Source organism: Alnus glutinosa, chromosome 2 (genome assembly GCF_958979055.1).
Source record: "Alnus glutinosa chromosome 2, dhAlnGlut1.1, whole genome shotgun sequence".
Classification (NCBI taxonomy): domain Eukaryota; kingdom Viridiplantae; phylum Streptophyta; class Magnoliopsida; order Fagales; family Betulaceae; genus Alnus; species Alnus glutinosa.
The window spans coordinates 1,435,819-1,452,715 of record NC_084887.1 but is presented as its reverse complement, the minus strand read 5'-3'; the positions used below and the strand labels follow the sequence as shown (position 1 = coordinate 1,452,715).

Sequence of the window (16,897 nt, the reverse complement as noted above, 5' to 3'; positions counted from 1 at the left end):
TCATCAATTCACCTTTTGATTCTCATGCCTACTTTTCACACTTTAAGCATTGATTATGTTACGAATTCATTGTTTAACACATCAACTATTAATGCATTTTTCTTGTGTACTATTTGGATTATTGCACATACATTGAGGGGGAGATTCTTTTGCAAAATGTTCAATTCTACATATCATGTGTTCTACTTTTCATGGTCTTGCTTTTCATTCATGTTGCATTCTGTGCTTCATTCATGATCATGGTTGAGATTAGAGGATAGTGAGAGGTCCATTGTGTTTGTGCATTGCCCACTAATGTTCATCTCTTGCATGGGTAATTGTTTTTGTTTGTTTTCATTGTTGGACAATGTGATTGATCTTTCTTTTGAAACCCTTTGTCATTTCGTGACAAAAAGGGGGAGACAGTTTGAGTTTATTTAGATGTTCTTGATAGGGGGAGGGGTAATACTTGTTTTGGTGTTGTGATTGATTAACATAGTTGAGCTAATGTGTTTTTTGGATACATATTCAATTATTCATCTTTATGTTAATCAGAGTTTTAGTACTTCAAATTTCTATGCGTTTAATGGTTTGTTCAAGTTTTAGAGCACATGTTAGACTCAAAACTTCACCTGAGTTTTTTGTTGAGTTTTTCGGTTTTTAAATTTGAACTTGAGCTTTTTGTTTTAATTTAGTTTTGTCACCGAATTGCTAAAGGGGAAGTTTGTTAGGTTTTTAATGTTGGCTAATTCAGTGTAAAAACATATTTTGTTGTAAGTCTCATGTCTGAGTTTAGTATAAAGATTCTGCTAAAAGAAGACCTATTAGACTTTGGTGTCCGAACGTCTTGAGAATATGTCTGAACAAGACTTCCAGAGAGTATCAAAGTATTTGCATGTTCGAACGGCCTATGTTGATGTCTGGACAGATATTCCCAAGAACTCCCAAGACTCTTTGTGTCAAGAGGCTTGCGATGATGTCCGGATAGGTTTTACCGAGAGTTCCCTTTTGTTGTTATGTTTGGAAACATGGTGCAATCTATTTCTCGCATCTCTAGTTGCGTCTGGATGCATTAGTGCCCTGTTCGTTTTTTTACTTGAATTAGGATTTCAAAAGCCTATTTAAGGATACTTTTAGGCAGAATTTTGTTAAGGGTTCTACTCTAGAATTTAGTGTGCTAAGAGAGGGTTTTTGACCTGAAGTGTTAACATTATATCTCTCTTAGAGTTTTGGTTATTGTTTAACCATCAACCTTGAACAATTGAAGCCAACTAGAGTTCCGGTTAAGAAGATCAAGAAGAAGAACTCTCTAAAGGTTCTCGGAGAGAAGCAGACAAGAGGGCCACTTGTTGTAATACAAGAGTGCGAGACTGCAAAGGTTTTGAGAGTATTAATATCTTGTAATTCGCGGATTCTTCGTTATTGGATTGATTTCCTGAGTTGGCTACCCCGGAATGGTTTTTCTCATTGAATTCAAAGAGTTTCCACTTCGTCACCAAATATCTGTGTCAATTGGTTTTTTATTTTTTTATTTTCATATTTTGGTGATTGTTTGTTTGTGGTTGATTAAATATTTAATTCCATATTATATTGACATACACATATTCAACCCCCTTCAAGGTGTTCTTTGGAGTCTATCAAATCAATCTCTTATATTCTCCTAAGATTGATTTCGTAGGAGAATATATCTCATATATCCTAAGGAATCACCCTAATCACCCAAAAGCTTAAGCCTATAAGTTTGTGCCTAACTATGTTATATTAATCTTTCACACTTATGACATCTTCCTAATGTGGAACTCAAATATTTCTACACTCACATGTCTATACTCAACAATCTCCACCCTCACGTGTAAGTCAATCACAATATTGTTACACTCCCTCTCAAACAGAAGCCTTTTTTTTTTCATTATTTTTTTAATATCGATCAATCTATGTGTAGTCGCCAGGATCATTTGTGGGCTATATGAGTTTTGCCCTGTGCCACACATCTTTGACCCTACTCAAGCAACTCTCTTTTGTGTCTCTACCATGAACCTCTATCCCTTACTCCAAGGACGCTCATCCATGATCACATCTTGCAACTTTTGTCCCTACTTTAGGAACCCCTCGCCCATGCTTGATTTTCAAGGATGTTAATAATGATGATCTAACATGATAGTAGATAAAAAAAAACTTATGAGTTCGAGCATTCTCTCTATCATTCACATTTCATTTCAATTAAATATCATGGCCATATTTAGCCTCCCTTATCAAGGATAAAGATTGAAACTCAAGCATTGTATAATTTCACAAGAAAAACAAATTGATGTTCGGCGGTATATAAACCAGATAGCAACTTAAATTTTCTTCTTAAGAGATTTGAAGCGACAAGCAGGAGGATTCTGGTGGCCACCGATTCGGGGGTTGACATGAACACATCGGGACGTAGCTGGGCCATCTTTTCCATGGTATTTGAGGTCGATGTCACGAAGCTCCACATTCGTACATGGTAGTGCCCTACTACAAATAATCTCAACAGCTTCCTTTGTCCGAGAAGTGCCCCTGATGTTCTTGAATCTAACATTGCTGATCTTGATCTTAGAAGGAATCTAAAAAAAGAAACCAACAAAAATTTACCAAAGTATTAGTAATATTTATTTACCTTGAAAACAAAGGTAAAATTAGGGTTAACAATTTTTGACATGATCAGTGTGATGTGAAGTACGTACTTGTGGTTTGCATTGATTCCATGGGCAGTACCCTTGGTCTATGAGGATAGGATTGTCGACATTCTTCATGATAATGTTCTCGAAACGCATATCAGAGGCAATGCCAGGATATGAATTAGGCCATGTTTTGATTCTCACGCCAGTCGTTGTGTTTCTAAGAGTGCAGCCAATAACTCTGACACCTAACACAGGCTGTTCATTGTGGTACTTACCAAGACTTCCTATGCTGATTCCATGGCCAGGTCCACAGATTACTCCCTTGATAAGTATATCCCGGCTGCCGTCACCAATGGAGATACAATCATCACCGGTTGAAATCTTTGAATTAATCACGTTAATCTTGGTTGAACGTCCGATGTGAATTCCATCCGTATTAGGGCTGTTTTCAGGTGTTTTGATGGTAATATGGTCGAATGTAAGATTTTGGCACCCGAAAACATTGATGTTGAATTGTTTGCTATTAAATGATGTTATGTCCCGGACTGTTGAATTGGTGACAAAGTCGAACCTGAGGCTCTGGCAATTTATGATAGCATATATAGGCACCACAAAATTGTCATTCCTTTTATGTAATGCGTAAACAAGTAGTAGGTGGCAATTGTACAGCAATAATGTTTTCCTTCAAATTGGGTCGGAAAAAATTTGTGATCCTTAACACATGCATGCAAAGGAATTTTCTCCAACCTAATTTGGAGAAAAACTTATTTATCCAAAGTACACACACAGAGATACGGTAGAATTAAACTTACAATGGGAAGATGAATGCAGTAGTTGGTTTTGGAACAACCACTTCTACCCCAAGCAGTTTTTCCCTGGCCATCAAAAGCTCCAGTGCCTGATACAGTTAAGTGGTTGACACGTTCAAAAGTGATCCAACTATCCCCCTTGAAGTATTTGGGGTCTCCTGGGGATTGTATGCTGCCTAGAACATTAAACTCGATAGGACCCTTGCAAGGGCCAAGAAAATCTACAGTGCCAAGCCTGTATGTTGCTGCTGGAATTACAACTTTACTCGATCCTGGATATGTACATGCATCTTTCCAGGCTCTTGTGGCAGCCTAAATTAAGACAAAATGAATGCATGATGAGAGAGATTTTTAGGATTCTTAATTTAATTAGATGATCATAAACATATATTTACATGATCATAAGGAGAATGAATACATATAGGATCGTTCATGCATACCTGGGTGATATCAGAATTAGACTTTGCTCCATAATTTCTCACATTAAAGACACGACTTGCGGCATTGGCAGTGGATGCTAACAATAATAGCAATGATATTGTCGCAACATTCAAGTCTAAACCCATATTTACTCTTTTTTTCTTCTTTATTTGCTTCGTGTAAATATGAGTTTAGAAGAATGATGAAGATCCCATTTCGGCTTGAGCCATTTATATATAGTGCAATTCAGAAGCTCAACACCATTCATTCAATTAGGAAAAAAACAGAAGAAGATCAACACGATTATCGCTGAGAGGTGGTAAGACTTTTGTTTTGACCAAATATTTTCCTATTATTAGTCTTGCATTCTTTAAGCGCTTCCTTTTTGTGGTAAGCGTTAAATAAAGAGGAAATTTCACTTACAACTCTCCGAATTATAAGCAATTTTGCAATCATAATCTCAAAGTTTAAAAAATGTTGGTATATATCCTATGTTTCAATTCCTTTTAATTTCTCATATTCTTTTTAGTAATATTATATACCACATTTTTATATTACAATTATCTCACAATTCTGACGTGACAATTTTAACTAACTCTTGGATTTATTTATTTTTTTATTTTTTTTATAACAAAAACTGATCCAAGGGTTAGTTGAAACAGCCATATCAATATTGCGAGATAGTTATAAGATAAAAATTTTGTTTCTAGTGTTACTCATATTGGCCTATAACCCGCACTATGCACGGGTTTTTTCACTAAAATTTACTCAAAATGTCTCTAAGAGATTATTGTTTCTAAAATTCTTAAGGTGCGTTTGGGATTGCGATTTCGTAGAGAAAAAGTGCGATTTTAAACCAAATCGCAGAATATACTATTAACATCTCATTACTTTGAAACTATACTCTTTTGCTATATAACGATTCGAGACAACCTTTAATTTAACAATATTTTTTTGATATAAAACCCTTCAAGACAACTTTTTAACTATACCAATTAGAAAAACCGAACTTTAGCAATCTTATAAGAACTTAATAGGCTACTCAAAAAAAATTTAAAAAACTCTCATATACATTTATAAGAAAAAAAAAATCGGAATCCATTATAAAATCTTAAAAGCCATTGTCATTGATCACTTAAGCACGTAAACAATGTGCATTACATACCCAAAAAAAATATCTTAATGAACAACAGTGTAAACTAAAAAAGTGTCATACCTCGTACTATCAAATGATAAGAAACGTTCTCTCTCATCATCGTTTTCTGAATTTAGTGTAAAATTTACAAAGAAAAAAAAAAAAAGGCAATTTGAATAAAATATAATACATTATTAAAACAGAAAAAATTGGAAAAAAGGAAACAGAAGAACATAACCACATAAAATAAAAACAAACAAACGGAAAATGAAAAATACTAATACTATAGAAAATAATTATCTTTTATGTATACTTTTCCCGTACCAATAAAACCTTGAAAGCTAAGCTATTGTCGTCCATCAATTAAGCACATTAATATTGCATGTGCATTATAGAGGAAAAAAGCTACTCAATGAACAACAGACTAAAAAACTTCAAACCTCGTACCAAAATCTACAATAGCAAACTCTCTCTCTCACCATCATTTCCTTAAATTTACTGTAAAATTTTTTACAACAACAAAAAAAAGGCAATTTGAATAAAAAATTATATATAAATTATAACTGGAAATAATGACAAAGGCAAAAACGGAAGAAAAAAACCAAATAAAATAAAGACAAAAGGGGAAATGAAAAATACTAATATAATAAAAAAGAATTGTATTTTTTGTATACTTTTCTTGGTTCCAATGCAACATTGAAAGCCAATATCGTCCATCAATTAAGCATGTAACCAATGTTCCTTACGTACACACACACACACACAAAAAAAAAAAAAAAAAAAAAAAAAAAAAAAAAAAAAATACGTAGTGAAGAACAACATAAACTAAAAAACCTTCGTACCTCGTACCATAAAATAACTGATTTGAATAAAAAAATAATATATAAATTAGAACAGAAAATATGGACCAAAAATGTAAATGATAGAACAAAACCATGAAAAATATAGTAAAAAAAGGGAAAATGAAAAATACTAGTATAATAGAAAAGAACTGTCTTTTTTGTATACTTTTTTTGGTTCCAATGCAACGTTGAAAGCCAATTTTGTCCATCAATTAAGCACGTAAAGAATATGTATTACACAAAGAAAAAAAAAATATTCAATGAACTTACAACTAAACTAAACAATTGTCATACTCCATACCAAAAACAATGAGAGGAAACTCTCTCTCACTATCGTTTCCATGAATTCAATGTAAAATTTGCAAAAGAAAAAATAAGCAATTTGAATAAACTATAAAATATAAATTAGAACAAAAAATAAGGGAAAGAAAGAAAGAAAATGATAGAACAGAACCACCCTGAACGTTCAACTAATACATATACGCGAATGAGAGAAAGGTAAACGATCTCTTTCTGAACACTTTAACTCTCTGCAATTCTTTAATTAGGCCATTTCTCAAATCTATCTTACATAAGCTAGCATCATAGATGTCCCCCGTAGGCCCGCTCCAGCAAGCTCCTCAACCTAATTTCCCTTCTTTTACAGGACCTCAAGAGCTAAGGTCCTAATGATACCCCTTCAAAATATCTCACTTGAACACCCAGAAATTGTCTTAACAGGGTTGCTTCTCAGTTTTGCTCTACGGGAGAGGCTAGAGAGTGAAGAGCCAAACTACAATGTAAATGCTAGCACTATTACCAAGTCAATCAAACGCTTGGAAAAATAGAAAGCCAGTTGTCGCAATTATAGGCTATCCTCTTATTGATTCCTTATATATATATATATATGTGTGTGTGTGTGTGATTCCCTCTATCTCCTCTCTTTTTCAAAAGAGCTTCTAGTGTTAATGAAAATAGAAATCCTATGGAAAAAGAATTAACAACGTACTTGTTGGGGATAAATCCCACTCAACCCGATCCAAAGAGGAGATTCAAAAGTCTAATAAGGTCTAAACAGATAAGAATAATGATCATATCAGAGGTCTAAGAAGATATCAGATCAGAAGTCTAGTAAAGGATTGAAGTCCAATTAGAACTCGGACAGCAGTTCTAGATTAACAAGGAGCAGGAGTCCTAATCCAGATTTGACTCCACCTCTATGCCTATAAATAAGCCCATACCCCAGGTATAAACCAAGACTCAATTTTATGCACACAGCATTATTTTTTCACAGAAGCTAACTTAGGCATCGGAGCGGGACCCCCGGAAGGGTCCCTAGGTTTTGTTGTTTTGCAGAGTTATTGAGAAGCGTGAAGAACATCAAAGGAACGTGCAGATTCACACCATACCGGAAACTGTACCAACAGTACTTAAGAGTGGAGATTGTTGTTATCTTAATATTTTATGCTTCCTTTGTTTTTAATTAAACACACTCGATCGATCATGTATACTCCAAACCATGCACACTCGCATCACAAATAATATATTAATAGACTTCAGTAAAAAAGATGTATTTTGTGTCATTTTTTTCACATCTTTTTTGTAAATTCATTATTGAATATGTGAAATTTATATGTGGGTCTCACAAATTCAAAGTTGGATTCACACATCTCTTATAGGGAGATGGATAAAAAAATGTGTATGAGAATAAAATCATACATTTCTCGTAGAGTAACTCTTTGGAGTAATGGTACTAGATCTCTTCATATTTATTTATCAATCCCAAATCAAAGTAATGGGTTGGAATTTGTTATCATACTTTGACCTTTTTATTGTTATTCCCTCATAAAAACAAAAAATCACAGATCAGAGCAAAATAAAGCTAAGAGACACATTAAAAATTAGAAATTCTTCTACGCCGAAATTAAATTTAGTGACTTTGATCTCACGAATCGATCATATACATGTATTAACATTAAACCTCATCAATTGACTACAAGGAAAAAAATATATGGACAAGATGCACAAATATAGACAATGAAAGCAAGGTGGCTGGTTTTGCAAAATTTTCAGAAATGATTTTCACTTCGAAACAATTTTCATACGTGCTCGGATTGAGATCCACGTGATCAATTTGGATAGCGCATTGTGGGAGGGTTTATATGGAATTCACCTATTCAAATAAATTTTGGGCTACCTGGCCACCTACTTAGGAATATGAATTTCATATGGGCTTTCTAACATGTGCTACCCAAATTGTTAGGGATATCAATCCTACATTGTTTTTACAGAGATATTACACATCTATCTTTTATCCATCTCTTTTGTAAATTCATCATTATTCAATAGTAAAGTTACTCATTTCTTGTACGAAAATGGATAAGAAATTGACAAAATATGAAAACCAACTAATGTTCTTGTTTTTAATACGAACAAAAGAAAATGAATAAAGTTTTTCTTTTGGATATTTGTCTTTAAATAATGTGCTTAATTGGAGCCACATAAGTTACTAAAACAAATTTAATACCTTCCAATAACATGTTGAGACATGCTAGCAAGTTATAAAAGAGTTAATAGACTATAGTAGCAAAATTTAAAAATGAAAGTGAGAATCATATATACGTACGCTTATTAATCCTATTAAAAAAGCATTTGAAAAAAGTTGACCATGTTGTCTTTTCTCTATCTAGGGTTCTCTCGGTCGGTGAGAGAGCACTAGGGGTGAAGGAAGGCCAGGTCTCCCACCGATTTTCCGTAGAGGAGGATTGTGAGCAAACTGGTGGAAGGTGGGGAGATCGTGAGGTCGTGGAATATGGTAGAACTTGTACGTGTCGCAGATTTTTGCTAACGGAAAAGCAGATGAGCAAGAAAGCAAACAGAGCTCTGATGGCCAAGCTATGCCGAACGGTGGGGAGAGTTGTGTTCAAGGAATTGAAGGCAAATTTGTGGCTGATTGTGTTTTTCAGATGGCAACGATAAGAGAAGGGTTAAGGAGGGACGACGACCTTGGCTATTTGACCGTAACCTTCTAGTACTGCACGATTTTGATGGCAACATTCCACCATCTCAGATGCAGTTTAATAATTCCTTTTTATGGGTCCAGGTACGTTCATGACATGCATGCCTTTTGGTGTGCATGAACAGGGAAGTAGGATTCAGTACTGTGGCTTCGGTGGGAACAATGGAGGAGGTGAATGTGGCTGGTGATTGCCGGGGTTGGGTGGGGGAAGCATTTGAGATTCCAAATTTTAGTCGATTAATTAACCAAGCCCCTAGAGAGCAAAGATCCTCGATTTGAAGCTTGTCTTTGTCGTTGATCACCTGTCATTTTAATTAAATAACTCACAAGTTGGTCTCTTTTATTTTTTATTTTTTGAAATAATTGATCTGATTTCATTCATAAAACCAATAGAGCAAATACGTTCTGTTGGGGATAAATCCCACTCAACCCGATCCAAAGAGGAGATTCAAAAGTCTAATAAGGTCCAAACAGATAAGAATAATGATCAGATAAGAATAATGATCATTATCAGAAGTCTAAGAAGATATCAGATCAGAAGTCTAAGAAGATACTCAATTAGAAGTCTAGTAAAGGATTGAAGTCCAATTAGAACTCGGACAGCAGTTCTAGATCAACAAGGAGCAGGAGTCCTAATCCAGGTTTGACTCCACCTCTATGCCTATAAATAGGCTCATACCCCAGGTATAAACTAAGACTCAATTTTATGCATAGAGCATTATTTTCTCACAGAAGCTAACTTAGGCATCGGAGCGGGACCCCCGGAAGGGTCCCTAGGTTTTGTTGTTTTGCAGAGTTATTAAGAAGTGTGAAGAACATCAAAGGAACGTGCAGATTTACACCATACCGGAAACTGTACCAACAGTTTGGCGCCGTCTGTGGGAAACGATTATTCGTTCCTCATAAAAGAAAAAGAAGATCCAGCATGGTGATGAACACACGTTCTGGAAGCCAGACCAACCGACAGCCTGTGGCCCCACAGGAACCGGCTATTCAGAATAATTTGCAGCCTCCACCGACAGCCCAATCCCGAGATGAACAGGGATGAGCGTGAGGAAGAAGATCACAATAGCAACATTAATCCTCGGAGGGAGGATGACCGCCAAGGAGATCTGAGCAGAATTATTGCCGAGCTGGAGAGAAGGTGCACGGACATGGAGATGGAAAGAAAGGACAAAGGCAGATCCGTAATGGTGGACAAGCTCCTAATGGGTATAGACTCACCCTTCACCAGACGGGTGGCAGACTATCAGCTTCCCGATAAGTTTAAGGTACCCCAAATTCTAAGTTATGCAGGAGACAGAGATCCCTTGGATCACCTAGAGAATTTCAAAGCTCATCTAGACCTTCACGGGACACCCGATGAAGTAGCATGTCGGGCCTTCCCTCTTACTCTTTCGGGGAATGCCCGAGACTGGTTCAGGAAGCTGCCCCCGAATTCCGTTGATCAGTTCAAGGAATTGTCCAAGATATTCCTAACGGAGTTCTTGGCTTTCCGGACAAGGAAGAAGCCTTCGGGATATTTGCTATCATTGCACCAGCAGGGCAACGAGAGTCTTAAGGAGTTTATGGCTCGGTTCAACCGAGAGAAGGCTATGGTCGAAGATCCGACCGAGGATATGATCTTTGCTGCCATTTATCAGGGAATTTCACCTGAGGAGCCTTTGATGAAGAAGTTGATCCGGAAGCAACCGAGTACCTTGCAGGGCCTCATGGATAAGGTAGAAGAATTCATCAATCAGGAAAAGACGCTGAAGTCTATGGCCAGTTCTAGACTACCCCGAGAGACAGCCCCAGAAAAGAAAAGGAAAGAATTCAAGAAAGCTGATTGGGAAGAGCAGAGGCAGGTAAAGAAGTTCAAAGATTACAACTTTACACCTCTCAATGCCGAGATATCAGAAGTCCTCATGGAGATCAAGAGAGATCCGGCGTTTCGGGAACCGCAAAAGATACCACGTAATCCTCCTTATAGGAATGCAGGGAAGTATTGTGATTTCCATAAACAAGCAGGTCATCACACCAAGGGGTGCGTAACCCTAAGGTTGTTAATAGAAGAATTCATAAAGAATGGCAAGCTGGTTCGGTTCTTGGGAGAGCGACGGAACCATCAAGGAAATAACAAGCCTCGGAATCATTAGGACTATCAACCCCGAGATCAACAGCCACGGGATTACTATCCCCGAGACCGTCCTCAGCTAGACGAAAGGCATCAAGGGAATGCTCCCTGAGATGACATAGAAAGAAGAGAGGACCGAGGAAGCAGAAGCCCTAGGCATAGAGAGCCGAGGCAACAGCAGTATCTGCCCGTGATCCCATAAAAAGGACTCTCGGGAATTTCAGGCTTGCTTTTATTTTTTAGCATTTATATTTGCAAAGAACTAGATTTTTATTTTTAATTCAGACTAGACAGAAAATTCCCCAGATTTTGGGAATAAGTATTTTCAGAATAAATGAATAAAGCTGACTTAAGCATCGGAGTGTTCCCGGTCTAGGGACCAGGAACCCGTTGATGTTGTTTCTTTTGCAGGCAAAAACTCTCGGATCAGTCCTAGCCGAGAGTCTCGGATCAGTCCTAGCCGAGAAGGAGCCTCTCGGATCAGTCCTAGCCGAGAGCAAGAAAAACTTCTCGGATTTGTCCTAGCCAAGAAGGAGCCTCTCGGATCAGTCCTAGCCGAGAGCAAGAAAAACTTCTCGGATCAGTCCTAGCCGAGAAGGAGCCTCTCGGATCAGTCCTAGCCGAGAGCAAAAAAAAAAAACTTCTCGGATCAGTCCTAGCCGAGAAGGAGCCTCTCGGATCAGTCCTAGCCGAGAGCAAGAAAAACTTCTCGGATCAGTCCTAGCCGAGAAGGAGCCTCTCGGATCAGTCCTAGCCGAGAGCAAGAAAAACTTCTCGGATCAGTCCTAGCCGAGACCAAGAAGAAAACTCTCGGATCAGTCCTAGCCGAGACCAAGAAGAAAACTCTCGGATCAGTCCTAGCCGAGAGTCTCGGATCAGTCCTAGCCGAAAGCAAGAAGAAACTTCTCGGGGGGTCGGATTTAACCCTCGGGTTTTGCAGGTTTTTCAAGATACAGGGAGAAAACCCTAAGGAAAAACAAGAAGGTAATTGGGGGGTAAGATTTAACCCTCGGGTTTTGCAGGTTAGCAGGTTTTCAGAAGGAGACAAAGATCGGGTTTCCTTAGACATGGAATTCCCATTATTCAAGCAAGCTTTGGATAAGGGAATTGGGGGGTAACTGTTGGGGATAAATCCCACTCAACCCGATCCAAAGAGGAGATTCAAAAGTCTAATAAGGTCCAAACAGATAAGAATAATGATCAGATAAGAATAATGATCATTATCAGAAGTCTAAGAAGATATCAGATCAGAAGTCTAAGAAGATATCAGATCAGAAGTCTAAGAAGATACTCAATTAGAAGTCTAGTAAAGGATTGAAGTCCAATTAGAACTCGGACAGCAGTTCTAGATCAACAAGGAGCAGGAGTCCTAATCCAGGTTTGACTCCACCTCTATGCCTATAAATAGGCTCATACCCCAGGTATAAACTAAGACTCAATTTTATGCATAGAGCATTATTTTCTCACAGAAGCTAACTTAGGCATCGGAGCGGGACCCCCGGAAGGGTCCCTAGGTTTTGTTGTTTTGCAGAGTTATTAAGAAGCGTGAAGAACATCAAATGAACGTGCAGATTTACACCATACCGGAAACTATACCAACACGTTCTACAGAAAAAAGAGTCCTAGACCTTGAAGATACAGTTTTTCGGAAACACGGCGGGAAACAAACTAGCCATACACATAAAAATTCTCCATAACATTCTCCATATTGGAAGTTTACAATAACTGTTTTGCCCCCAAAACTCGAGAAGAAATTGCTCATGTATGACCACGTCTTCTGCAATTACTCCCGATCTTTCCAACACTACAAAAAAACAAGCAATTCGCGACGTGGCTATAATAACCGGATCTGTGCCACGTCGGTGAATTCCAATGTTTAGATTAAGGTCCCGCAAAAACGGAGGCAGAAACTTTTATGGGCAAGGGCCAAGAGCTTAAAAAAAATAATAAAAAAAAAAAAATTGTTAGTAGGAGCAGTAGACTAATTTTTTTTTTTTTTTTTTTTACCTTATAATTTTTTTTTAATTTTTATATATTTATATATATTTTATGGAATTGAGGGAAGCCATGGCCTATACCGGCCCCCTTAAATCTGTCTCTGATGAGTTGTTATCAAGGGAAAAAAAAAAAAATCAGTCCAAAATGCTTTTTATTTACTTTTGAAGAGACTTTTTTATTTACTAAACTAAAAGACAATTTTTTGCTCAAAGCTTTTTATACGACATAAAGTGTAAGAACCTGATAAAAATATATTTAATTCTCATTGTTAACATGTCACATTTTTAATATTTTAAATTTTTTGTGTCGTTCAATACATTAAACGACATAAATTCACATAATTTGAGAATTTAAAATTTTAAAGAAATTGTAGGACATCATAGTCCTACTATGTGGTAGCCACGTCAACAACCAGTAAACCGATCAGATGGTTCCACACTATCCTTGGCAACTACACGTGTAACCACGAGTGCCCTCCGAAACTCAATGATTTTTTCAGACCCTTTGGGTGTACGTCCCTCTCGAACTTTCCTCCCCCTTTGCTTTTCTCCTATTTAAACATTCAAACATTTCTCGAGAAACAATCAGCTGCTAGACTTGTTTTACTTTCTTTGTAGTATAGGTCTCTTCTTGAAACTCTCTCTCTCACTTTTAGCACACTAGTCTAGACTCCAGAAGACCATTTAGGCCTTAACAGGTTAGCATTTGGGGTTCTTTTTTCCTTTTCTTTTGAGGGTTCAATAGTTTTTTATTCTTATTTTCACGGGAGTCAAACGTGGTTTACTATTTTCATTTCTTTTATATTGTTGAGAAGGGGCCGATGGCTAAAAATATACTATTTTTTAGATTTTTTTTATTTTTTTTGTGAACTTCTAAAATTTTTTTCCGGGAAATTGTTCCCCCCCCTCCTCCCTTTGTCACTGAGGCCACTTCCGAAAAATATTCAGCAACGTGGTCCTTGTTCCACGTCTGCATTTCCGGACGTGGTAAAGTGGGCATGTCCTCACATGGCGACGTGTTATATCTTCCACGTCGCCATATGGGACGTCCAACATTCAACACGTCGGCATAGACATAAATTTTTTTTTTTTTTAAAAAAATAAAAAATAAAAAAACAGAAATGTAAATTTTTAGTGACATGCACAAAACAACACGTCAGGAAAAAATGACGTGCTATAATCCAACACTTGGCTATTTCGAGACGTGTTGCATGTGGTATGTCGTTAAATAAATAAATATTTAAAATATTTATTTATTTATATATAATTATTTAAAATATTTATTGATTGATATATAATTATTTAGATAATATAATTAACATATTAAAAATGCTAGACTTCCTAAATTTTTTTTCTCAAAAGTTGGTTCCCAAATAATGTGTCACAATCCCATGAGATTGTGACACAATATACATAATGTGATACATGAGTTTACATTTGTGTATTATACATATAAAATATAAACTTTAAAAAATAAATACAACTTTTAATTAATACTATATACATTTTTTTTAGTATATTCTATATATTGAACCCTAACCCTAGTTTAGTGCTATATATAACATATGTAGGGTTAGGATTTACATTTGTGTACTGTACATATAAAATATATACTTTAAAAAATAAATATATACAACTTTTAATTAATACTATATACATTTTTGGGTATATTCTATTTATTGAACCCTAACCCTAGGTTAGTGCTATATACAGTATACGTAGTGTTAGGGTCTACATTTATGCAATATACATATAATATATATACTTTAAAAAATAAATACACCTTTTCATTAAGACTATATACATAATGTATATATACTATTTATTGAACCATAACCCTAATTTAGTGCTATATATAGTATGCATAGGGTTAGGGTTTACATTTGTGTACAATACATATAAAATATATACTTTAAAAAAATAAATATAACTTTTAATTAATACTATATACATTTTTTGGTATATTCTATTTATTGAACCCTAACCCTATTTTAGTGCTATATATAGTATATTTAAGTAGGGTTAGCGTTTAGATTTGTTTACTACACATATAAAATATATACTTTAAAAAACAAAATAACTTTTAATTAATACTATATATATTTTTGGGTATATTCTATCTATTGAACCATAACCCTAGTTTAGTGCTATATATAGTATATGTAGGGTTAGGGTTTACATTTATGTAATACACATATAAAATATAATATATATATATATATATATATATATATATATATATATATATATATATATATAATCAAGGTTTTATTTTATAATATATATTAGGGAAAAGTACAGATATCCCTCTCAAACTATCATCCAATTGTCAATGTACCCCCTAAACGATCAATGGTGTCAGTGTCCCCCCTCAAACTACCAAAAAAGTCAATGTTCCCCTTAAGATCAATAAAAAGACAAAAATGACCCTAAATGCTTTTGAATAAGACAAAAATGCCCTTATAAATTCGAAAAAGAAAAAAAAAATGATTAAAAAAAAAGATTTTTTTTTTTTTTTAAAAAAAAAAACTTATAATTTAAAAAAAACGAAAAAAGAAAAACCAGTTTTTTTATTAAATTAAAAAAAAAAGAACAAAAAAATAATTGAAAATTATAAAAACAATTTTTTTAAAAAAAAAATTAAGAAAGAAAGAAAAACCAGTTTTCAATTTTTATTATTATTATTTTTTTTGTATAATTTTTATTATTTTATATTTTTTTAATAATTTTTTTTATTTTTTATTTTATTTTAATAATTTTATGAAGGGTATTTTTGTCATTTGAGAGACATTGACATTTTTTGGTAGTTTAAGGGGGGACATTGACACAATTGATAGTTTGGGGGGGGGGGGGGGGGGGGACATTAACAATGTGGTGGTAGTTTGAGAAGATTATGTATATTTTTCCTTACATATTAATTAGTGACGTGGGTACTGAACACGTGGCACAATAGTGATGTGGCTTTGTCTTACGTCACACAATGGTGACGTGCTAGCTTTATGCACGTCGCAATTTTCGCTACGTGGAAGTGTGCCACCTCGCTAATTCGTGACGTGACACATCGCCACGTGGCGAAAATTTAAGGGGATCTGTGCCCAAACACGCGAGATCATCTAGCTCCGTTCCACCTGCCAAAAAAAAAATAATAATGAATTTTTTTTTAAAACTTTTTTTTTTTTCCTTTATCTACCTCGAGAAGTCTCCTCTCACTCTCTCTCTCTCTCTCTCTCTCTCTCACACACACACATCCACATGCCCCCACCATCGTTCGTCCAGCCTCCCCTCTGGCGAAAAATCACACCGGTTCTCCCTTTCTCTCTCTCTCTCTCTAACACCAACATGCACACCCTCCGGCATCCCCCTCCGGTACAGCGACACCCCCGGTATGACACCACCTTTAACTCTCTAACTCTCTCTCAATTCCCTTTCTCTCTCGGTCGTTCGATTTGCATATCTAACTATAAATTAAGAACAAAATATTTTGTTCTCCACTGCCACTATGAGTCTCCATTAGTCGACTCTCTATCCCCTTACATTAATTTTTTTTTTTTTTTGATTCAATGTTCTTGATTATTTCGGTAGAGAATATGCAGCTTGCTAGTTTGTGGAACCTTCACAAGATTGTTCATTAGCTGGTTTAGCTGTTGTTTTTCTTTGTTGTTGATTCACGATTCTATTTTGGTTGTATGTGTTTTTTTTTTTTTTTTTTTTTTTTTTTTTTTTTTTTTTTCTGATGTGGAACTTTGAGATTTAGCATGCAGGTTGTATCCTATGTTGTTCAAGTTGTAGGGCTATAAGTATAGCATGTTACTCTCTTACCTTGTGTGTAGAATGTACTAATGTGAATGTTTTGGTGTTTGGTTCAATAAAAGTTTTATTTCATAAAAATAAAAAAAATAAAATACAAATTGTACGTGTATATATGCTATGAGAAGATTAGACAAATTTTGTAG

The 16,897-nt window shown here is 35.5% G+C and overlaps 1 protein-coding gene across 1 annotated transcript; it reads right to left on the bottom strand.

The window, feature by feature from the left end:
- Positions 1-2,318: 2,318 nt before the first annotated feature.
- LOC133861922 (exopolygalacturonase-like) lies at positions 2,319-4,002 on the bottom strand. The gene is made up of 4 exons (XM_062297749.1): positions 3,877-4,002; positions 3,440-3,748; positions 2,691-3,206; positions 2,319-2,570 (listed from the first exon to the last, which is right to left on the bottom strand). The coding sequence occupies exons 1-4, from the start codon at positions 4,000-4,002 to the stop codon at positions 2,319-2,321; spliced, it is 1,203 nt and encodes a 400-aa protein (XP_062153733.1).
- Positions 4,003-16,897: the final 12,895 nt, after the last annotated feature.

Coding starts and splice junctions, on each gene's coding strand:
- LOC133861922 (XM_062297749.1), bottom strand. CDS start 4,002: ATGGGTTTAGACTTGAATGTTGCGACAATATCATTGCTATTATTGTTA. Junction 3,749..3,876: donor CTAATTCTGATATCACCCAG/GTATGCATGAAC, acceptor GTCTTAATTTAG/GCTGCCACAAGAGCCTGGAA. Junction 2,571..2,690: donor GGAATCAATGCAAACCACAA/GTACGTACTTCA, acceptor TTCTTTTTTTAG/ATTCCTTCTAAGATCAAGAT.